Here is a 22,511-nt window from a genome sequence, read left to right on the forward strand (position 1 = left end):
TTTTGCTGCTCTTGCCATAGTGGCCTGAACAATGCCTGGAGCATTAATGGTGCTCAATAAATATCTGTTAAATGAATGAGAGGCTTCTCCCCATACAGGATGAACTATGAGGCAGTTCCTTCCAACAGCCTGTGCAAGAGCATCCCACAGAGTTTTTAAAACAGTGGTTTGCAAAGTGTAGTCCTGGTTGCATAATCTGGGAACTTGTTAGAAATGCAAAGTCTATAGCCCCAATCCAGGCTTACCCTGTGGGTTCCAGCAACATGTTTTCACACTTAAACTTTGAGAACTGAGACTCTAAAACTATGTTCACAGGCACCCTAAGAGCCCATGAAAACTTCATTTGCAGATGGAGAAGCTAAAAATGTGGCAAAGCCTGGCCCAGAACCCAGGTATTCCTAACCTTTTCTCCTTCCCCAGGCCAGTCTAGGGCACAAAGGCCAGCTGGATCATCAGCCCCATCAGTTTTCTAAGACTTGGAAAAGCCAAGGGTCCAGAGTCAGGGGGCTGGGCATTCCTCCCAGGAGTAGAAGGTGGGACCAAGTGCTCTGAGTCCCGCCCCATCACCGTTGCCCCGGGAAACCCCGGGTTGTAACAATAACCCGCTGACGCGCTTCTGGGTGGGATCGGGCCGAGTCCGTGGGCGGGACGTCCCTGGTGAGAACCAATGAGAGATCTCGGGCCCCGCCCCCGCGCCCCCGCCCCTAACGCCGAGCAGGGGGCGGGGTCGCGCCCGCCACTCCTCCCCTGCTCCGTAGGCGGCGCTGTTCCTTTCAGGGGCTGTGGCAGGGTCGCCCAGAGTCGCGCGCCCCACGTCCCCACCCCGGCCAACGGGCGGGGCACCCGGCAGGCAGAGGATTCCGCGGCTGCAAGTGGGTACGCCCCGCCCCCTCCCGCGCCGGGCCCGCCCCCTCCCGGTCCCCCGCCCATTCCGAGGTGCAGCCGGCGCTGAGCGCGGCAGGCGCGGGAGCTGGCGCTGGAGCCGGAGCGGCGGCGGCGGTATTCACGGGGCGGCGGCGGCGGCGGCGCGGGCTCCCGTACGGGCTTGGGCTCCGGCATGGTGCAATCCGGCCTCGTCCCGGGAGAGCGGGGCCCGGGCGCGGGGCCGGCGCTAGGGGAGCGGCGGCAGCGACGGTGGCAGTGTTGGCTGCAGGCTCAGGCAGGCGGCAGGTGCTAGAAGCGGAGCTGGGCGAGGTGTGTGCCCGCTGGGCTCCGGGGCCGCCGCCCCCTCACTGCTCCCATCTTTCCCTCCCTTTGGGCTTTCCAGCGAGTCCAGCCCCCTGTCTCCGCGCCCCGGCCCATGGCGCCCCGCGGTTGAGCCGGCGCCGCCAGGGACCCCTCCCGCGGGCCTCCCCGGGGCGTGCAGATCCCGGAGCCTCCCGCCCACCCTCCGCGGAGCCTCCCTCTCCTCCTCGCCCGAGGCGGGCGGGACCATGGCTGCGAAGCTGCGAGCGCATCAGGTGGACGTGGACCCGGACTTCGCGCCGCAAAGCCGGCCGCGCTCGTGTACCTGGCCCCTGCCGCAGCCTGACTTGGCCGGCGACGAAGACGGAGGGCTGGGTTCAGGGGTGGCTGAGGGCTCCGAGGACTGCGGGCCGGAACGCCGGGCGACTGCCCCGACGATGGCCCCAGCGCCGCCGCTGGGAGCGGAGGTCGGACCGCTGCGGAAAGCCAAGAGCTCCCGACGGAACGCGTGGGGAAACCTGTCCTACGCCGACCTCATCACCAAAGCCATCGAGAGCGCCCCGGACAAGCGGCTCACGCTCTCCCAGATCTACGACTGGATGGTCCGTTACGTGCCCTACTTCAAGGATAAAGGCGACAGCAACAGCTCGGCCGGCTGGAAGGTGGGGGCGTCCGGCTGGGGAGGGGCGCTGGGCTTGCCGGCCGGGGCTTCCAGGGGCTTCTCGGTGCTTCTGGGCTCAGAGCGGGCTGGCGGGAGGGAGGCCCCGGGGCACCCCCAGGGGTCACGGAGTGTGTGTCCAGGGCGCGGGGCCGGCCAGCAGACAGGAGGGGGCGTGCTGGGAGCAGATGTGTGCATGCTCTGGATATGGGGTGGGAGGTATGGTAGGGTAACAAGGGACTGACTGACACTTTATAGCACCCCCGAGGGACACCGCCAACCTGTCTTTGGGGGCATCGCAGAGGAACTCATTCCCAGGTCTCGGTCATTGGGAACCTCTCACCCCCATACGTGTGCTTTGGGTTACTCTTGTTTTACCCTCTCCACCAGAGCACCGTCCTTAAAGAGACGGAATAATGACTTGGGTCAGTAGCTGCTTTCCCCATAATCTTTCCCACTGCTCTGCCTGGAGCCGACCCCAGGATGAGGAGTGCAACCCTGGGCTCACAGTTCTTCCTGTGGTGCCAGTTCACCCTAGGGCACCAGCCAGTCTGGGGTAGGGTGACTCATCAGGTGACCCGGGATCTGAGTTGTCCATGGGGCAGCTGCTGTCCCCCCTTGTCTTTTATCAGCGTGGTGGGCTGGTGATGACCCCTGCTGGTATTGAGGGCTGGGGATCTGTTCCTGTCTACCACAGGCTGTCTGTCTTCCACTTCCCTGGCTTCCTGAGCTCAGATGCGTTTGGGGGTGGGGGAGGGGCAGGGGCACCCCAGGGGAAGCCTCAGTGCCAGCCAGTGGAAAGGGGAGAGCCATCTTGGAAGAGGACAGGGGCTTGACCGGATTGTGGCCTCCCGACCCTCTTCTGGCCATCTCCTTGGGGAGTGGGAATAGTCAATATTTTGGGGGGCTGGGAAGTTGGAGATGGGGGGCTGTGCCTAAAGCCTGTGAGCTGTCAGACTCCCTATGAAGGAGAGGGGTCTCTGCCAGGGAGGCATACCTAAATGGAGGCAGGGGGCCGTGCTTGGTGGTGGCTGCAGGTAGGGTCAGAGAAGGAGGTGTGCCGGTGGAGGAGGTGGGGCTTGTGGGTTTGGACAGCTCTATATGCCCAGTGGCTGCATTATAGGGGTCGTGGGTGCTCTGACTTGGGAGCCCATGGCTCTCAGGCCACTGCGGGGTGGGGTCACAGGTAGCAGGAGCAGATATGAGCCTCCTTCCCCAGCCTCTCCAGTCCCCTTGGGATCAGCCCCCCCTGGAACACTTATTCCTCCCAAGTGGGTCCTGCCCTTGGGCTTTGCTCCCACCTCCCTTCCTGCTCCCCATGCACTATCCCACCTTTTCTCCCTGTAGGTATAGTCCCTGTCCTGAAGGACAGAGTTCAGGTGCCTCTTCCTGGAAGCCTTCCTTAACCCTTTTTAGCTAGCTTAGGAATCCCTCTTCTCTGGCCCTCTCTCTGCCTGTCATAGGTCTTAGTCTTTTGTGTCTTATTTCCCTTCCCCACCCTGCCTTTGGAAGACAGTAGCAGTGTCAGAGCCATCTCTGTGCACACAGCAACCACCAGTGCATGTCTTGTGAAGGAGTGAAGAAATGGGTGGATGGGAGGGCACTTTGGGCCAGAGTAAGCAAGGAGGGCTTGCTGCAGGAGGTGGCGCTCCTGCTGGGCTTGACGTATTAGGGACAATGGGGGAAGATGGCAAGAGGGGACATGAGGTTGGAAGCTGGGAGAGAACTGCAGTTCCTTGAGGGTCTCAGGGCCAAGCCCTGTGCCAGACACTTTCAGGCATCTGTGCCAGGTGTCTCTTTAAATGCTCTCAGCAGTCTCTGAGGTGGGTTTTACTGCCATCATTTATAGGCGCAGAGTGGAGGAGTAAACTGCCCAAGGTCACACTGTCGGTAGATGGCAAAGCTGGACTCCAATCCAGGTGTCTCTTCCCCGAATGCCCCATAGAGCCTCTGAAATAGTGTCCTGCTAGCACTGGGTGTGGGAGCGGGACACTGATGGCTTTTGAACAGGGGCAGGTCTAAATACTAACATGCAATTGGGAATGTGCTTGGAGATCACTTAGTCCCATGAGTTCATTTCTTGGACTGTGAGACTGAGGCCCAGGAAGGGGATAGGACTCTTCTCAGGCCATCAGTGAGCATCAGGCTCTGGATGACAGCCCAGGTTGCCCGCCAGCCCATTGGATTCGATTTCCACTGCACCAAGCTGCTCAGGACACAGTGGTTCTCCCTGTGTCTGGGCTCAGGAAGGAAGGAGTCCTGGAAGCTCATCCTGGGCTGGGGCATTGGAGAGGGACCCTCAGGCTTGTGCTCCTGACCTAGGCCTTGGCAGAGACCACCCAGCCACTGGAGGAGGGCTGTTCAGAGGGGTCTCTGGCTTTTCCCATCTCATTCCCTGGTTGTGATTCTCCTTCCACTCCCCCTAACCCCAGCCTCAGCTCCCCGGGGAATGTCTTTCCCTTCTCATTCCTGCTCCTCCCTGCTGCCTGTCCCCCCCATTTCCAGTCAGTCTTGCCAGGGGCCTGGTAGAGGGGCCATCCCCAACTCCCATCCAACCTCTGGTTAGCAGGGCCTGTGGTACACCTCAGGTGCCTAGGCTGAGGGCAGAGCCCATTGTTCCTCCCCCACATAAGTGTTGCACGTGGATCCCTGGGTGTACTAAACCCTATGTTAGATGGAGTAGGGGGACCACAAGGGAAAACACTGGACCTGCCTTCAGGGCACATCAGGGCTCAGCTAGTTCCATACCCAGGCCAGGTGTTTTACATGGAGAAAGGGCCAGAGGTGGGGGCAGACGTATGGGGAAGGCAGGTTAGATCCCTTGGGAAGCCAGGCAAGCCCTTACTGAGCAGGTGGCACTTGATCTGAGCTGTCTCCATTGGGGGTAGAATTTGGAAGAAACTCTTCCAGGGAATGTTGAGTGAATATACAAAGGCAAGGAGGTGGGTCTGGGAGACCATTGGGCATGCTAGGCTATAGAACCACAGCTGCTAGGTATGGCTGGGAGGTGGCATGGGAAAGGTAGAGTGGAACAGATAAGGAAGGGCTGATGTGTTTGGCCTTTGCCTGGTGGTCCCACTGGTGATGTGAGGAGGTAGTTGAGCAAACTGAAGGAGGCAGCAAGCAGAGTACACCCACCAGGCTGAAGCCTGAAAAGAGGCTGGGCTTCGGTAGTGCTGGGAACTCTCCGGAAGAGGTTGATAGTGTTCCCCTGACAGTAGAGGGTCTTCAGGTCTGGGAAGAGGGCTTAGGCAGCAGGTCCCCATCCCTCTGCAGTGTCCCAGAAGGGTGGATATCTTACATCCAGATAGAGCCTCCCGCTTTCTCAGATGCTCCAGCTCCACCTTCCCTAGTGATGGTTCCTCCGGGAAGCCTTCCAGGTTGCTCTGCGTCCTGGCACTTCCACTTAGCGCTCCTTTCTCTTATAGCTCCTGGAGTTGTTCTGCCTGTTTCCTGGCTGCCTGCTCCCCTGGGAGCTCCCAGGCCAAGCCTGGGCGCCTCCCATTCTTGTGGGGGAGGAGCACAGTGGGTGAGGACTTCCTTCTCCCTCTGGGCCTGGAGCAGCCTGGCTGTTGGGGTTTGGATCAGGAGGGGTGGTGCTACCCTCATCTGGCTCAGGCTGGCCTGTAGGTCCTAAGTGGGGTGAGGGCTAGAAGGAGGGGCTGATCTGAAAAGCCAGGAGGAGGGTCCTGCTACAGCTGGGCTGAGCACTAGTTGTGAGTGCAGAGTGCGCCCCCATCTTCCCTCCCCCTAGCCTGCTGGAGCAGGGCTCCCTCCTCCTTCTTTGTCCTCGGGGATCCCCAGCCCCAAGGGCTGGTGGGGTGTGGGAGGAGGCTGTGCGAGCCGGGGTTGGGGGGTGTCCTCACTCCCCCCTCCCTGCACTGCACGAGCGGGGGGCTGGCAGCTGTCCGCCTCCTGGGCACAAGCCCGTGCCAGCCGCTCCTGGCACAGTTGCTGGCACGCCCGGCAGACTCCCACGGCCACCTGCTCACACCCACCCACGAGCGCTGGCTCGGCGGGCCCTTCCGGCTTTCCGGGCCTCCTGACGCCCCTCCCCCGCGCTCTGGAGCCCCCATCCCAGTCCTCTGCTCCTGGCCTGCCTGCCTCACTCCTACCTGCCCCAAGCCCATAGCCCTGGCCCCATACCCATGCAACTTGGGGAGCTGGATCCCCAGGGCCCTAGGGGTAGCTTTGCCCCTGCTGGGAGGAGAAGGGGGGCGCCAGGGAGCAGACAGATAGACCGACAGACAGGGTGAGGGCCCCCGCCTGCCACCTGGCGCCGCTCCAGCGGGAGGATGGCGGGCAGCGCAGTGCCAGGCGGTAATTGCAGACAGACTAATTTAAAGAGATGAGACGGTTATTTTTAACTCGTGTTAAGGTAATGAACGGCGCGGGGGGTGGGTGGGATGGAGTTTGTGGGTTGGAAAGTTCAGTGTCCCCCAACCCCCACTTTCTGCGGTTTGGGGCCCCACTCTCAGGTCCTGAGGCCTGCAGTTTCAGGACTGGCTGGAGTTGGGGCTGCCAGAGAGGGGCGGGGGTGGCTAAGAAGACCGGGAAGGAGGCACCCATTCGCCAAGCGCATATCCCATCAAATCCTGGCCGCCATTCTTCCAGGTGGTTAAGATCCCTGTTTCCCAGATGGAGAAGTGACTTGCCCTGGGGTCACATCCTTAGGAAGTGGCAGACCTGGGAATTGAACCTCCTTCTGACCCCAAAACTCAAGCTTTTACCATGCCATTGAGACTGGAAGGGAGCTTGTATTTGGACTTTGAAAGGGTGCTCTTTCTCCTGTCTTTTAGTGGTGATGGCCATCACATGTAGTCCTGGGGGCTGTGGGAGCCCCTTTATGTGTGTCTTGTGAGGGGCGAAGGGCGATTCTGGACTGTGTCTGTGGATGGGAGTCTCTGGGATGTGGGCGTATCCACTATAACAGAGAGCCCCTCCTCACCTCATTGTCTCTCTTACCTGTGGCTGACTCACCAGTACCCGCTCCCTACTGCGGCTTGTGGGGGTGGGTACCTGGGAAACAGGTACCCATTGGTGTCCAGTTCTTCTACATCCAAATCAGGAGAAAGGGGGAGTCCCTTCACTCACACTGAGTGACTGAGAGCTCATGACCTTTGGGACTGCCATTCTCTTGCTAGACAGGACTTAATGTTAGGGCTTCCTTCTCCCAGCCCTGTCTCCTCTCCCTGGAGTAGCACTCAGGGTACCCTAGTTCAGTCCTTTGGGGTCAGCTGGAGCTGTGGGGTTGGGAGTGGGAGAGGGGTGGACAGAGCACCTGCAGGGAAACCTGACCCAGTGTGTGTGAGTTGGAGCAAAGCTCTCCCGTTCCAGTCCCCAGTATTCTCATCAGTGTCCAAAGGGGCTTAACACAGTCTTTGGTTCTTCCTGGGCTGTGTCTGACAAACCCTCTGGTTCCAGGAGTCGTGTGGGGTTGGTTGGGATTGAGGGCACAAAGTACTAATAGGAGGGATTTCTCAGGGCGGAAGCATCTGAGTACAGGTTTGGATGGACTCGAACTCGGGACTCCTGCTTGGAACTGCCTACCCTGCCCCTGGCAGTACCCAGGTGGCAAACATACTCTGGGCATAATGAAGGGAGTACTCATGGCAGTCCCAGCTGGCTCCCAGGGGAGGCAGATGGGGGTGCAGGGTGTTGGGTGGGCATTAGCTGAGCCTCTGGGGCCTGGGGAGGGTGCTCAGGGGACAGCTGGATCTAGAGCATCCCCCTTCCTCCTGGCACCCTGGTTACCATGGAAACCAACTCCTGTTTGGGACGGTTTGGCTGTTTGCTGCCTCTCCCCACCCCCCAACCCATATGTGGAGGTGGGAGGGGGGCCAGGTGGCGTGTGGGGGAGGGGCCTCCCACACCCTCCCCCCAGGGCCTCCTCCTTTGCAGAGAACCTTTCTAGTCTCTAAGGGGGTGATGCCTCTTGTGGGAAAGGGAACGAGAATTAAGAGCAATAACGTCTGGTGCTAGGCACTTCACGTAAATTCTCTCGTTTCATCCTCCCTGGGACCTGCCAGGTATGTGTTTGTAGCCCCATTTCGCAGTTGAGGAAATGGAGGCCCGAAAGGTGAAATCATCTGGCCAAGGCAGCATAGCTGGGATGAGGATGAGGCTGGATTTAGATGCAGACCTGTCTGTTTCTACCAGCTCCAGTGCCGGTGCAGTGCCAGCCCCACGCACCAGCAGACTCTCCTGCCCCAAGGCTTGCGCATGCCCCAGAACCCTCTGGGACTCAGTTCCCTTGGGAGCCAACCAAGCTCTCACTGCTCCGTGTGGACCTCGGGCCCTCTGCTGGCCTTGTCCAGGCCCTGCCCTCCCTCCCATGTTCCCTGCTGCCTCTGATCTCAGGCTGCCTTTCCACTGCCACCTTTACACCAGACACTGGAGTTCTCAACCCACACCCACTGTCATTGTCACATACTCACCAAGGCAGCTATTGACTCTCATGGACTGATCCCTTGGGAAACCCCTCAGAAACTAGGCGGGGTGCTTAAGTGGTTTGAACAAAGACCTACCTCCCAGGTGATTCTGGAACCCACTGTGTCTGCCTGAGAACTCCTGCCTTAAATCCTTAGTTGTTAGCAAACCCTACTGATGATCGGAATCACTTAGAAGCTTTTAGTGAAAAAGGTGTTGACTCCCCATCTCAGACCCTCTATATTAGACTCTCATTAGATGGGCTCTGGAATCTGTATTTTAACATACAGATTTGACTGGTGATGGGTTTGTCTGGTGATGGGTCAGATTCTGAACTGATGCCTTAGATGGTAACTTCTGGGGCCCCTGCTTGTCCCTCTCCTTCTGCTCCCAGTGTGGACCAGCCTCTTCTCTAAGCAGGCTGCCCAGGGTAGAACCACCCCTCCTCCTAACTCTTTTTGAGTCGAACCCCTGTAGTCAGCTCCAAGGGACTTGACATGCCCGCCCACCATCTCCAACACATTTGCCCAGCCCCCACATCGTAGGAATTACACTGTGTAGAACATGGAGGGAGAGAATGGGCTGATGCCCGCAGCCACTGAGAGCCTTTGGCTGCAGGGATGAAGGGGAAATGTCAGTGTAAATACTCAGAATGGTGCAGAACCTGAAAGTCACAGCCCCTGCTCTCCGATAGCTCCCCATCTGGCGGAATAGACAAGAGCAGTGTACAGCACTGTTCTGTTGCTACAGGATCCAATCCTAGGGCTTCAGCATGAAGCTCAAGGCCACGGCCACCCGGCCCAAGTAAACCCCTCCGGCCACATCACTCACCCCTCTCGTCTTTTGACCCTTGCTTTATACACACTGAACTGTTCCAGCTCAGGATTCAACTCTCATTGCATAATTTTGTTTAATTCTCACAGCAGTTCTGTGAAGCTGATACTGTTACTGTCCCTGTTTTGCAGATGAGGAAACTAAGGCTGAGAGAAATAGAGTGGCCTTCCCAGTATCCCGCTGTAAGTGACAGAACTGAAATTCCCCAGGGCCAATTCTTCCTGAGACCAGCACTCTGGCCAGGCCGTTCCAAGCTGTCCACCACTGCCCCCATCATTGCTCTGCTTCCCTTGGAGTTTGGCCCTGAGGCTTGCAGCCTGGGGGATGGGTCGGGGTCCCTGGGTTTGTCGGAGAGCTGGCTGAGAGGTGTCCCCCACCCCGTGATGTCTCCTCCGTTCATCTGCATGCCCCAAGCCTGATGGCAGCTTCCTCCACTCACTTTAATCTGGGCCCACTGCACAGTGCCTCTCAGAGGAACGGAACAGCTCCCTGAGCTTGAGGTGCCCCCAGGTCAAGCTGGGAGGATAAGATGAGGACTCCTGATTTTGGTTCAGTATGGGCTGCTCAGGGTCATGTTGGAAGGCCAGATGATGAGCCACCGGTGTTTGGAGGTCGGGGAGGGGAACTGACAAAGGAGGTTAGACCCACAGGGCCGGAGACCTTGGAGGTCTGGCTGTACTGGCCAGAACTTCAGGCTGGAGAAGTAAGCAGGGGCCTGAGGTTGAGTGGTTTGAATGCCAAGGTGGGGAGCTAGTACTCCAGGCTTTAGGGGATGGAGAATGGTCACTCGAGGGTGGTGTGGAGGATGGAGTGCAGGGGACTGGCCCAGGTGCCCACTGTGGGCCTGGTACCAGGGTAGAGAATATGAACCTGAGAGGGGGCGGGGTCCAAGATGCCAGGCCTGAGGTGCTCTGCAGCATCCTTTGGTGACTTGAGGATCTTGGCGGTGAGACAGTGGTATGGTTAGGAGTCTGAACAAGCAGGGAGGAGCAGATACTAGCTCCACCACTATCCTCTGTGTGGCCTTAGGCAACTGAGCCTCAGTTTCCTCTTCTACAAAGTGGGATAATAGGATTTATGCCCAAGCTTTGTTGTGAGAATTATAGGGAAGATACGTGTAAAGTGCTCAAGAAATCTTAGCCAATATCACTGCTATCCATTGCTCTGGGGAAGGAAAAGAACTACTTCCCTACTACTGTGTAGTGTAGGGGTCCTTGGGCCCTGATCTCTGAGGACGCTGACTCTTTGAGTGTGTTGGGGGAGAGGGGTCTTACGCCTCCCTTTCTGTTCTGAAGTGTCAGATATTCAGGATGCCCAAGCTCTGTCCTGCCCTTAGGGTTACCCACTGCTTCCCAGCCTGCAAAGCCTTCCCCATGGTCTTGTGAGGCAAGCAGGCAGGGTTTAGGCTCTGTATTTTTACAGATGAAGGCAATGATTTGTTCAAGGTCACTCTTGAACCCAGGGCTGCCTGGACACCAGCACCCTTTGCCTACTTGGAGGCTTTGTGACCTTGGGCATAGTCCTTTCCTCTCTGGCTTTGAGTCCTATCTAGAGATCTGAATTCCCCTCCCCCAACACTCTGGGAAGCTGTGATGCTTCCTCCACCCCTCCTGTCCCCTCCCCCTGTCCTCAGCTGGCCTTGCCTCCTCTGTAACCTGAGCTGGGGCTGTGGGGGAAGGGGCTTACCCTCTGCCAGAGGCACCTGCCAGCTGAGCAGATGTGAGGGGGTGCAGGCCCCTCCCCAGGAGATCACAGGCTCTTAGCTCAGCAAGGCTGGGGCAGGCAGGGCTCAGCACACCCAGGGCTGCCCTCTGGCCTCTGCACCCAGAGCTTATCCTGAGCACTTGTTCATTTTTCAGTGGACGTTCATGCTCTAACTTGTCCTGTAAGGACTTCTCAGTATCCAGGAGAAGACAGATGGCAGATGATGGCCGGTGCCCCAGTCTGGGTGGGCTGCCCTGGGTTCCTGGAGCCCCTTGGCATGGGTACAGGGGGCCAAGGGCAGCCCCTGGGGGCGAGGCCAATGTCTGTGCGGGTGGCCATGCCCCTGGGAGAGCAGATGGTTCTCTTGGCACCATGCCCATTCTTCCTCTTTTCCCTCCAGGAGCCAGCCAGCAGGGCTGGGGCACAGCTGCTGGGCCCTCCCCAGAGCCAGGCGCAGGGCAGGGCTGGGTGAGGTCACCGCAGCTGCTCCCAGGGCCTGAGCAGGGGTGTGGGGAGGTGCTGGTGTGCAGGGAGAGAGACAGGGAGAGGCCTGAATGGCTTTGTACAGAATGGCCAGGCCCTGAGTGGTTTGTGGCTGCTGAGAGCTCTATCCTATGTGTGACTTACTGTGGGCTAAGGATTGCCCACAAAGTGGGCAAAGTTCAAGTGGGGAGGTAGGCTCACATACAGTTATACTCCAGTTTGCAGTTAGATTTCTGCAATAACACTGAGGTGGGAGCAGCTATCTTTGGGGCTCGCAGAGGGGGCTATGAAGAAGCCACAGAGCTAGCCTTGATGGAGCAGCGGGAACTAGTCGAGCAGAGAGAGGGAAAGGGAAGAGAGTGTGCAAAGGCATGGATGTGAGACATCCAGGGTGGCTGGAGCCTCAGATGGGCTTAAGAGAATGGAGGTGATGAAGCTGAAGAGCATCAAGGGCTCTTGAATAGCACTGTGGAGTTGGACCCAAGCCCACAGGTGATGAGGAGCCATGTAGGGCTGGGCTTGGATTTCTGCTGCTGATTTGTCTGCTGCCCAGGCTGGGTGTATGGGTTCTGCTCTCTTCTGGAGTCAGGGTGGAGGATGCCAGGGCCTATCCCTTGATCTCATGACTTGTTTTGAACATTTGGTTCCTCTTAGCCCCTGGCTGCCCACTTCTGTCCTACTGCTGACCCCAAGCCTACTCACCTGTCAACACCTGTGGCCCTGATGCCCCACCTGCCCTTCTACCCCTCCTCTACTACAGGCCCTAGTACCAAGGATTTACACATGGCCTCAGGCCCCTGTGGTCATCCAGGTTATCCCTTCTGCCAGGAAGCCTGCCTGGATTGAACACCCCAGCTTCACCCCAGGCAGCAGAGCAAGTGACCCCTGGAGAGTCTGTGGCTCTGTCTGAGACAGGTGTGTATTCTTGGACCAGACTGGGGCCAGAGTGGGGTGGAGGGTAAGGGATGGGACAGGGGCTGCTCCTGGGGCTCTGAGACAGGGAGGATGAGATTTTTGACATTTAGGATCTCACCCATATCCCAGGCCTCCCCCATGGATGTTGGTATTGTTATCCTATTTTACAGGGGAGGCCCAATGTCACCTGGATGAAGGTGGGGATCACCATCCCCGCCTTGTAGACAGGCTCAGGTTCCTGAAGGAGGAGCTGGAATGAACCTTGGACAGTGATGGAACCTGGAGAGGCATTCATACCTGGCTTTGGGCTTAGATGGATGGACACAAGACCCGGGACTTACCTGAGAGGGGTCCTGAAATTCCCCAGGGGCCAGGGAGCCCAGGAGGTTGCACAGGGTTTATAGTGGATGGGGCACCAGCCTAGGGTCTCCTGTCTCTGATACAAGCCAGGAAATGGGCTTGAGAACCAAGGCGGGGCTAGCCACTGATGTGGGCAGCAGGGCAATGTTGCCCACCACCCAGGGGGTATGAACCCTGGCTTTGGAATCCAACAGCCCTGAGACCCAGACCTGGCTCCATCACTTCCCAGCTTCATGGCCTCAGGAGTCATTTAACCCACCTGAGCCTCAGTTTTCCCCCTTTGTAAAATAGTATGTAATGAACCTAGCCTGGGTGTGGCAGGGGTAGGTGCTGCCCTTCTCCTGCCCCAGTGTTGGAAGCACGGCCAGTGGTGTGTTAGAGCTGGCTTGCAGTGGCTCCTGAGAGCCGCCATGCACACTTCTTCCCAATTTTGCACTCAGTGGTCACGTCATGTGGCAGCTTGAAGTTGGCTGTAATGGGAGTGTCCATGCCACATAAACCAGCTACACCTATAGGTTAAATCAGTTGGGATCCTTCCCCCCTGCGGAGATAGAGGAACCCCATCCTCTTTAGCCCCAGAGGGGACCAAAGGGGAGGTGGGGCAATGGAGTGCTGGCTGGGCCAAGCAACCTAAAGTTCAAAGTCAGTGGGCCCTTTTGGGCCTGGGGAGGTTGGATGTAGTCAGAGTACCAGGCAGCCCTCTGTAGACACAGGACAGGGACTGTGGGACCCCTTTTCTCTTCCCACTTCCACTCCTGCTTCCTGGCAGGCTGTGGCTGGAGAAGTAAGATTGGATGAGGTTGAGCTATCAGAGAATGAAGCTGTGCTGGAAGGAGAAATGAGGTTGTACTAGAAGATAAACAAGGTTGTACTGTCAGGGAATGAGGTGGTACTTGGAGGCAAGGTGAGGCTACATTATGAGATAAATGAGGTTGTACTGTCAGGGGATGAAATGCACTTGTAGGAGAGATGACGTCCTGCTGGATCAGTCGGGTTGCACCATCGGAGAACACAACCACACCGCAGGAGGAAGGAGAGCCTCCAACTTGGAGGATAAATGAGGGTGTCCTGCTGGATAAATGAGGGGGCCCGTCAGGTGAATGGAGTGCTGTTAGCAAATGAGGTTGTACTTGCTGGATAAATGGGACTGGGGTGCTGGATAAATGGGGTTGTGCTGTCAGATGAATGCATTACTGCTCGTGGGCGAAGGGTGTCCTGGGAATAGATGAGGGTGTCCTGCTGGATAGATGAGCTGCCGCCACCAAATGGATCAGACCCTGTTCACAAGGGAGACACCGTCAGCAAGGACAAGGTTATTCTGTTCCCACTGGGGCTCCTGGAGTGTCTTCCGGCCAGATGGTACAGGCTGAGGGACCTTGGCGACAGCACGCCCTGGGTTAACCAAGTCTATCTGGGAAGCAGGAGGGGGCAGGATGGGGGCTGGAGTGGGCAGCTGCTCTGTCCGCCCTGTGAGACCATCTTCGCCTCTCAGGGAAGCCCTTACTCTTCTCCGCAGTTCTCACTGTGGACCCCACTCTTCCTGACTTTCCCCACCCCACACTGTCTCTCATTCTGCGTTGTCATCTGTCAGCCCAGTTTGGAGAAACCCCTATCATGTGCCAGCTACTCTGTCCAGCCTCATTAATTCTCCCTGCAACACAGTATCGCCTCCCTCCTCTCTCCCTCTCATTCATTCTACACACATTTATTAAATTCCTTGTATGTATCAAACACATGCGGCACAATAAAAAATGGACAAAAATCCCTCATGAAACTTATATTCTAATATAAGGAAAACCAGACAATAAATAATAAACAGGAGCTAAATTATATATCTACACATACAACATACAATTTATTAATGCATATATTGCCTCAATACATACAAATTATATATTAATTTAGGACGTGATAATAGCTTTAGAAAAATTTAGAGTAGGGCAAGGGGGCCAAGAAATGGCAGGGAAGAGGAGCAATCGTTGAGAGTGGTCAGGATGGGCCTCCTGAAAGGGGGCATCTGGACAAAGACTCAAAGGAGGTGAGGGATTGACGTGGGTATCAGGGTGAACAGTGTCTCCCTGAGACAGAGGCCCCAAGGTGGAACCACGCCTGTGAGGTTGGAGGAACAGAGGGAGGGATGGAGCAGGACAGTGTCTGGGGTGGAGTCTGAGAGGCCACGGAGGGGCTTGTGGTTCCAGCCAGGCCTCTGTTCTTCAGTCTGAGCGAGACCGGTGCATTGGAGGGCTCTGAGCGAGACCAAGGGGTCACTCTGGCTGCTGCCTAGTGGAAGTCTGCAGGGAAGCGAGGGTGGAAGCAGGTGGCCATTCGAGGAAATTGAGGTTAAAGCATCTTACTCCAGGGCCACATTGTTTGTGGATGTTGGAGCCAAAACTAGAAGCCAGACCAACACCAGAGCCCACTCTTTTCCCTGCACCAGGCTCCTCTCTGGTGGGTGAGGCCCCTGGAGGTTGGCCTCCTTGGACCAGGTTCTGAGGGGGAGTGGGATGGGCGTGGGATGGATGGCTACTGTCCCTTCCCTCTGCCCCCGATGGTCTCCCTGAGGCCCTGAATCAGGGAGGTCCTATCTCCCCTGGGAACCCACCCCAGCTCTATCTGGAGGTATGGGAGGTGTGAGGCCCCAGAAGCTGGCGCAGCTTGGGCACTAGGGGAGCCTGGGCATGCCAGGGCATGGCTGTGGTGGCGGGTTGCTAGGTGACTCCAAGAGGGAGCCCTGGTTACTGTTGCCTGGCAGAGGCATCTCCCTCCTCTGCCACCCTCACCTCCTCTGTGGCCTCTGGCCTCCCAGGAGGCCTCACTGGTGAGATGCGATCAGTGCTTGCCATTGGATCTTGGCCCAGAGCTCTGACTGGTACCAGGTGGCTGGGCCCTGAGGAGCCACACTAGCCTGCAGCGCCTGGACTTCCCTCATGGGGCACAGCCCCGGTGCACACCGAGTGTAGAGCCCGGCTCAGCGGTCACAGGCCAAGGTCCTCACCCAGCTCTGGGCCTCCTCCCTGGGGGACCCTGGGCAAGGTGTGGCACCCGTCTAGGCCTCGACTGCCTATCCATCTGGCCTGCAGAATCCCTCCCAAAGGGAAAGTGCAAGAAGGGTACTGAGCAGGCAGGGCTGCAGGCACCCCTGCCCCCATCCCCTGATGACTTATCTGTGTAACACTCAAGTATTGCCTTCGATTCCGTTCACAAAAGGTGTGAAAATTATTTTTAAAGTTTCAGAACCTCTGTACTGGATGATTCCAAGAACTTTAATTATCAAATTGAAAAGGTCCTCAGAGTAGAGATGACCCATCTTGTCAGCTTACGGGTAGGGAAACTGAGGCCCAGAATGGAGGAGAGACTTGCCCCAGGTCGGTGGAGGGGGAAGAGCACTGAGCTAGGGATGCAATTCCCAGCTCTGCCCCAGGTCCCGGGCAACTTTGGGCAAGACCTTTCTTGTCTCTGGGTCTGAGCAGCTGGGGTTTCAGTCTGGAGCTCAGGCATCCAGTGGTACCTGGCTGGGCAGGGGACAGAGAGGGGAAGGATACAAACTTTCATAGGCCCAGAACATTTTTATTTGCATTCAGAAAATTTGGATGTATTATAAAGTACAATGCAAAATTCCCTTGAATCCTAAAAAGGAAGCATAAGACTTGTAACGAATTTTGACTTTTTGACATGCCCCAGTCTTCCCATGATGCCAGCTTCTAGTGAAGGTTTACATGGGAAGTTTAAGAAGCACCGGAGTACTGGCTTCCTAAGGTGCTTTGGAAATTCTCCGGCTCGGTCCTCCCTCCCGTGGTGGAATGTGATGTCCTTTAGACCTAGAGACACTAACCCACAGGTGGCAAACACAAGGACCAAATCCGGCCCTCCACCTTGTTTTATCCAGCCTGGCACCTTGTTTTTACCTGGTGGCCGCGCAGAGCTCTCCTGTAACTGTTAGTGGTAGTTACATTTATACAGTTATAAATTACATTTGGCCCTTTGAAGGCAACCGCGAGGCTGATGTGGCCCCCAATGAAAATGAGTTTGACACCCCTGCACTAACCTGAGATCCATACTTGGCTTTGCCACTTAACTGTGTGACCTTCCTTAACCTCTCTGAGCCTCACTCTCCTCATCTCGAGATAGGGACCACAATCCCTGACTTGTACAGAGTTTGGTAAGTGGTTCCATTAGATAAGTACTTTCAACATCCAGGGGGGAACAGGTAGTATGGAGTTGGGGCTGGTACTTGGTGATGTCCCTCCTCCTCCCCCCACCCCTGAGCACTCAGAACCAGGCTTGCACATAGTGACATTGATAAAGAGGTGTTGCTTGACTGACCTTCAGCTGGGGAAGCTGGGAGGTGGAGCCTTGTAAGCCAGATAGTCCCATATGGGAGAACTGAGGCCTCTGAGGCCCTGAGCACAGGTGCGGGGGAGGGGCTAGGGAGGCAGGTGCAGGGGCAGGAGCTGGGGGGGGGGAAGGGGGTATCTACTTGAGGGAACACCACTCCCTGGGGGTCCAGCTCCCCTTCTCTCAGGTTCCCAGGAGAAGCCAGGCAGGGCAACATTGGGAGGGGCCTTGGAGCCCCAGCTGTCACCTTCCAAGACCAGAAAGTACCAGAGATAGGGCACCCGGGGCCCTGAAGAATCAGGTCAGTACCTGATTCTGACTGATTCAGTACCTGATTTGGGCTGAGGGAGGGTACCCTGGGCAGCAGAAAGGGCCCTTCCTTCTGGACACTGATGGGAAGGAGGCCGGAGGGACAGCCTTCATGGATCAGTGGTTACGCGGCTGGGTGGAGACAGGTCCGTGAGCTGCGTACATCGGGAGTGGTGCCTGGCAGTGCTGCCTGTGGGACCGTGAGCAAGTTACATCATGCTTCCAGGCCTCCACTCCCTGGTCCCTGAAATGGGGTAATGCCAGCTTTCTAGAGTTGTTGGTGCCCAGCACGGTTACACTCGGCGTGATAGAAAGGAGGCAGAGACAGAGCAGGTCTGTCGGCGATGTAAGCGGTGAGGTCTTCTGGACAGGGTGAAGGGTTTAACCGTTTATGCACACCTAGTGAGCTCACCGAACACCCACACATATCTCAGGTGATGACCTAACAGCCTTTCGAGGTGGCTACTGAATGTCGCCCACTGTTTTCAGGGGAGTTCACTAAGGCACTGGGGCTCGTAGAGGTTAAGTCACCAACCCATGGTCAGTCACATGGCTAGGTGGCTGAAAAGAGCCAAACGTCCTGACCAGCCTTCTGAAACCCAAGCCCACGCTCTTTGTCCAGCAGTACCGGAGCCAGGAGGTCAAGGCCCAGGGGTAGGGTGTGACAGGCCCAATAGGTTCCTGTGAAGTCAGTCACCCATGGCCTTCCCTGCCTTCCTCTGTCCCCAGGACAGGCCTGGCAAAAGCAGGCAGTGATACAGAAGCACTGCAGACTGGCAGAAAAGACATTTAGTAGGGGTTGTGTACAGGGGTGACAGAAGTGAAGCCCAGGGAAGTACCCGGGACAGCAGGAAGGGCTGTGTGGCCTCGGGCAAGCCACTTCACCTCTCTGAGCCTTGGTCGTCTTATCTGTAAATGGGCAGTATGCCCCGTGCTTTGTGGAGGTTTGTAAAGGTTTCACCGGAAGGGACTTTGAGGGGGGCTGTAACCCAAAGGGCAGGGCAGAGAGCTGGTTTGGCCTGAAGGCCGGCACTGAGCAGAAGTGGGGTGGGAGACTTCGGTGCCCAGGGATGTGTATGAAGGGGCTTGCTGGGATCCAAGGCCTCTGTAGAGTTCACAGAAGCTCAGAAGAGTTGCGGGAAATCTCTGAAAAGTGTCAGGCCTCCACCTGCTGTGGGGAAGCCCATCCTGTTCTGCTTTCCCTGGCCGGGCCCTCCCAGCAAAGGGTTAACAGTCTTCTCTACCTGCAGTTGCATTTTAAAGACACGAAATTAAAGCAGGTAATTTATTCTCCCCACACACGAAAGAGCAATTAGTTCTAAACAGGGCTTAATCAGTCACCACGAGATTGATTTCTGGAGCCCTGGGTTTTCGGGCTCCTGGCTCCATGCCAGGCTGGGGAAGGAGGGGGGGCGGACAAATGAGCCACAGCGGCATGAGTCCTTACATAATCTGCTTGGGGAGGGGGCCCTGGCAGCCTGGCTAGCCTCAGGGTGGGGCTTGGCTGAGCCAGAGAGGGGGTCTTGCTCCCCTTGTGCAGGCCCCTTAAGAGTAGCTCTCAGGGTTGGCCATGACTCTCGGGAAAAGGTAGGCCCAAAGCTCCGCCCCACCTTCTGGGCAGTGCCTGTTGGGGCGGGGGTGATGGGGTTCTGGGGTCTTAGATACTCTGAGTTTGTCAGACCTGATACTTACACCTCCTCCCCTCACCCCCATCCCCTTCCCTCATTCACTCTTTCATCTTCCCTATTTCCTCCCCTTCCTCCTTCTGGCTCTTCTACCATTCTTTTATCCTCTCCTTTCTCTATTTTTCCTCCCCCTCCTCTGTCCATCACTATCCCATACTCATGGCCTCCTCACTTCCCACTCCCCCACCCATGTCCTTGTTTCTGGCCACAGAACTCCATCCGGCACAACCTGTCGCTCCACACCCGTTTCATCCGCGTGCAGAACGAAGGCACAGGGAAGAGCTCATGGTGGATGCTGAACCCTGAGGGCGGGAAGACCGGCAAGACCCCGCGGCGCAGAGCCGTGTCCATGGACAACGGGGCCAAGTTCCTGCGCATCAAAGGCAAGGCAAGCAAGAAGAAGCAACTACAGGCACCCGAGAGAAGCCCCGACGACAGCCCCCCGGGCGCACCAGCCCCGGGGCCTGTGCCTGCCCCGGCCAAGTGGGCCACCAGCCCAGCCTCGCATGCCAGCGACGACTACGAGGCGTGGGCCGACTTCCGCGGCGGCGGGAGACCCCTGCTCGGGGAAGCGGCCGAATTGGAGGATGACGAGGCCCTGGAGGCGCTGGCGCCATCGTCGCCGCTCATGTACCCGAGTCCGGCGAGCGCGCTGTCACCCGCGCTAGGTGCGCGCTGCCCGGGGGAAATGCCCCGCCTGGCGGAGCTGGGAGGCCGTATGGGCCTGCACGGGGGCGGCGCGGGGATGCCCGAGGCCCTGCTGGACAGCGCGCAGGACGCGTACGGGCCACGGGCCCGCGCTGGGACGCCCGCCTACTTCGGGGGCTGCAAGGGCGGTGCCTACGGCGGGGGTGGAGGTTTCGGGCCGCCGGTGCTGGGAGCGTTGCGTCGCCTGCCCATGCAGACCATTCAGGAGAACAAGCAGGCCAGCTTCGCCCCAGCTGCCGCGTCCTTCCGCCCCGGGGCGCTGCCCGCGCTGCTGCCGCCGCCGCCGCCACCCGCGCCACGCCCCGGCCCGGTGCTGGGTGCGCCCGGGGAGCTGGCGCTGGCTGGAGCTGCTCCCGCCTATCCCGGCAAGGGCGCGGCCCCGTACGCGCCGCCGGTGCCCTCGCGCAGTGCCTTAGCTCACCCCATCAGCCTTATGACGCTGCCCGGCGAGGCGGGCACCGCGGGCTTGGCGCCGCCCGGCCACACGGCCGCCTTCGGAGGCCCGCCCAGTGGCCTCTTACTGGAAGCACTGCCCGGGCCTTACGCTACCGCCGCCGGGCCATTGGGTGCCGCGCCAGACCGCTTCCCGGCCGACCTGGACCTCGACATGTTCAGTGGCAGCCTCGAGTGCGACGTCGAGTCCATCATCCTCAACGACTTCATGGACAGCGACGAAATGGACTTCAACTTCGACTCGGCACTGCCTCCACCGCCGCCTGGCCTGGCCGGGGCCCCGCCCCCCAACCAGAGCTGGGTACCTGGCTGAGGGGCCGCCTCCTGCGCCCCGGGTGTCTGCCCCGCCCCCAAGGGGCTTCTGTCTTCCCGTCCTGATCCCTAGGTCCCCACCCCGTTCCAGCTCCAGAGAGGATCCAGGAGGCAGCCCGAGCCCTGCTAGAGACATCCCGCAGAAGATGGCTGCGGAGGGAAGTGTAGGGAGGGGCTGGGGCACCCCACATTCCTGCCCAGACTCCTGAAAACCTCTCCCCCTACTCCCGGGGCAGGAAGCCTGGAGGTGGAGGCTGAATTCCGGGCTGGGTGGGAGTGGGGAGGAGCGAGGTGGGCTGCGCTGGTCGGAGAAGCCAGCCCGGAAATGGGGCGAGGGCATCTGAGTCTTGGTGTCTCTGAATCTTCGTTTCCCTTGTTGGGGGGGCCCTCGCGGTGGTGCATCTCCCACCTCAGCTCCGATCAGGTTCCCAATCGACACTTTCCACTGGTCTTAGCCTCACCCACTGGAAGCCAGCAACCGCTTCCCAAAAACACTCTCAAACCTACCTATTGGCTGTGCACCCTCAACTGTCCTCCTTTAGCCCTAAAGCCCTCTGACCCTCCACCCTCACGATTCAGCCCCCCCCCCCCCTTGTCAGTCCCAGCTTCTCCCCTCCTCCTTCGGAGTCAGTCGCCCTTCCAGATCCCCCCCCACCCCCACCAGTACAGGCCTCAGCCTCTCCTGTGGGCCTCAGCTCCGGATCCACCCCCTCTAACCCCCAAACCCCTTTCTCTTCTGTGCCAGTCCTGGCTCCTCTCTCCCGTATTTATAAGTGTCGGGTCGGGCTGTGGGCGCGGCGTCCCCGGCGCATATCGTAGGCTGTGTACCGTGGCCGTGCCGTCAGCGTGTGCGTGTGTGCCGTGTCGAGGCCGTGTAGAGTGCATTGTACAGCATATTTTCATGAATAAAATTGTTTTAAATATTTCCCGCGCCTTGGGCTAGCAGGGAGAGTGGCGGGGGAGGAGGGTAACTGGCAGGGATCCTGGGGGCGGGCGTTCCGGTGCCGGAGTCCCTATTGTGGTTCTGCGTCTGAGTGTGTGTCAGCTTTCCCCGATGCCTGTCTGCTCAGCACACATTGGTTAAGCGCCTACTGCGTTGGGGATGCTGGGAATGTGCCTGTGCGGAGCCCTACACCTGTTTCTGTGAACACGTGCTGCAGGAAATTTCTGGCCTGGGGAAATTCTGCCCTGAATGACCCGCAGAGTTGGAAGAAAAGGCACAGATGCTTACTGAGAACCCGTTAGTATCAGGTTCTGTATTAGGTTCTGCACAGATGAGAAAACAGGGTCAGAAAGGGAACAGGGCTTGGGAAGGCAGGGTGGCGTGGAGGAAAGGCGGCTTTTGAAGGCTCACAAATTTCTATTTGAATCCATGTATTCCCTGCTTGGTAGTTTTTTTCTTTCTCCCTCTTTTTTTTTTTTTTTTTTTTTTACCAGCTGTATGAACTTTGGCATGTTTTCAACCTTGGTAGCTTTGCTTTCCTGGTCTAGATCATGGGATAATACCACTCATTGATTGCATGGATTTCTTGTGAGGAGTGAGTAAATAAAAGGTATGTAAAGGGCTCAGCACAGGTTGTGCACCCACCCACTCACTCATTCATCTGGAAGATTTATTAAGCACCTATTATGTGCCAGTTCTTGTGTCAAGCATTGGGGCTGCCATAGAGAGCAACAAAAGTACAATCTCTGCCCTTAAGGAACTTCAAGGCTTGAGGGGGACACATGAGTAAACAGGTGATTATAGATCAGAGCTATTATGAATGGAAGTGCCAGGGGTCTGCTGTGGGAACAAATAAAACAGTTACATTTATCCTGTGCTGTGCCTGTGGGGGAGGGGTGTTGCCGCAGGTGTTGAAGGATGAGTTGGTATTGGGAAGTCGGGAAGAGCTTCAGGCAGAGGGAACAGCAAGGTCAGAGACCTAGAGTCTGATGTCTGATTTCTGGTTGGACAGACAGGACTCTCCCCTGAATGGGGAACTTCCGGGCAGGAGCAGCCCTGGAGAAGATGGTACACTGTGCCTCAGCCAGGCTCAACCTGACTTATGTCCTATGGGAGCATATATACTGTGTGAATGGCATTCCCTGGCTTGGGCAACATGGCATCTGGGAGAGTTTGACTGGACCGTGGGGTCAGAAGC

At 57.7% G+C, this 22,511-nt stretch overlaps 1 protein-coding gene across 3 annotated transcripts; it reads left to right on the forward strand.

The window, feature by feature from the left end:
* Nucleotides 1–924: 924 nt before the first annotated feature.
* On the forward strand, nt 925–21,295 carry FOXO6 (forkhead box O6). 3 transcript variants are annotated; one of them, XM_053920901.2, is made up of 3 exons: nt 925–1,847; nt 9,238–9,288; nt 19,109–21,295. In XM_053920901.2, exons 1-3 carry the CDS (start codon nt 1,434–1,436, stop codon nt 20,369–20,371), a joined length of 1,728 nt encoding a protein of 575 aa, XP_053776876.1. In that variant the 5' UTR covers nt 925–1,433; the 3' UTR covers nt 20,372–21,295. The 3 variants fall into 3 exon arrangements, with proteins under 3 accessions (XP_053776876.1, XP_024409897.2, XP_053776878.1); XM_053920903.1 differs by lacking the exon at nt 925–1,847 and adding an exon at nt 6,189–6,221; XM_024554129.3 differs by lacking the exon at nt 9,238–9,288 and having other exon boundaries at nt 927–1,847.
* The last annotated feature ends 1,216 nt before the right edge of the window (nt 21,296–22,511 follow it).

Source organism: Desmodus rotundus, chromosome 3 (genome assembly GCF_022682495.2).
Source record: "Desmodus rotundus isolate HL8 chromosome 3, HLdesRot8A.1, whole genome shotgun sequence".
Classification (NCBI taxonomy): domain Eukaryota; kingdom Metazoa; phylum Chordata; class Mammalia; order Chiroptera; family Phyllostomidae; genus Desmodus; species Desmodus rotundus.

What these genes read in the sequence shown, in the direction of transcription:
- FOXO6 (XM_053920901.2), top strand. Translation starts at nt 1,434, where the DNA reads ATGGCTGCGAAGCTGCGAGCGCATCAGGTGGACGTGGACCCGGACTTC. An exon ending in ACAGCTCGGCCGGCTGGAAG is followed by an intron (nt 1,848 to 9,237) that starts GTGGGGGCGTCC and finishes CCTGTTTTGCAG; the next exon opens with ATGAGGAAACTAAGGCTGAG. An exon ending in GGCCTTCCCAGTATCCCGCT is followed by an intron (nt 9,289 to 19,108) that starts GTAAGTGACAGA and finishes TTCTGGCCACAG; the next exon opens with AACTCCATCCGGCACAACCT.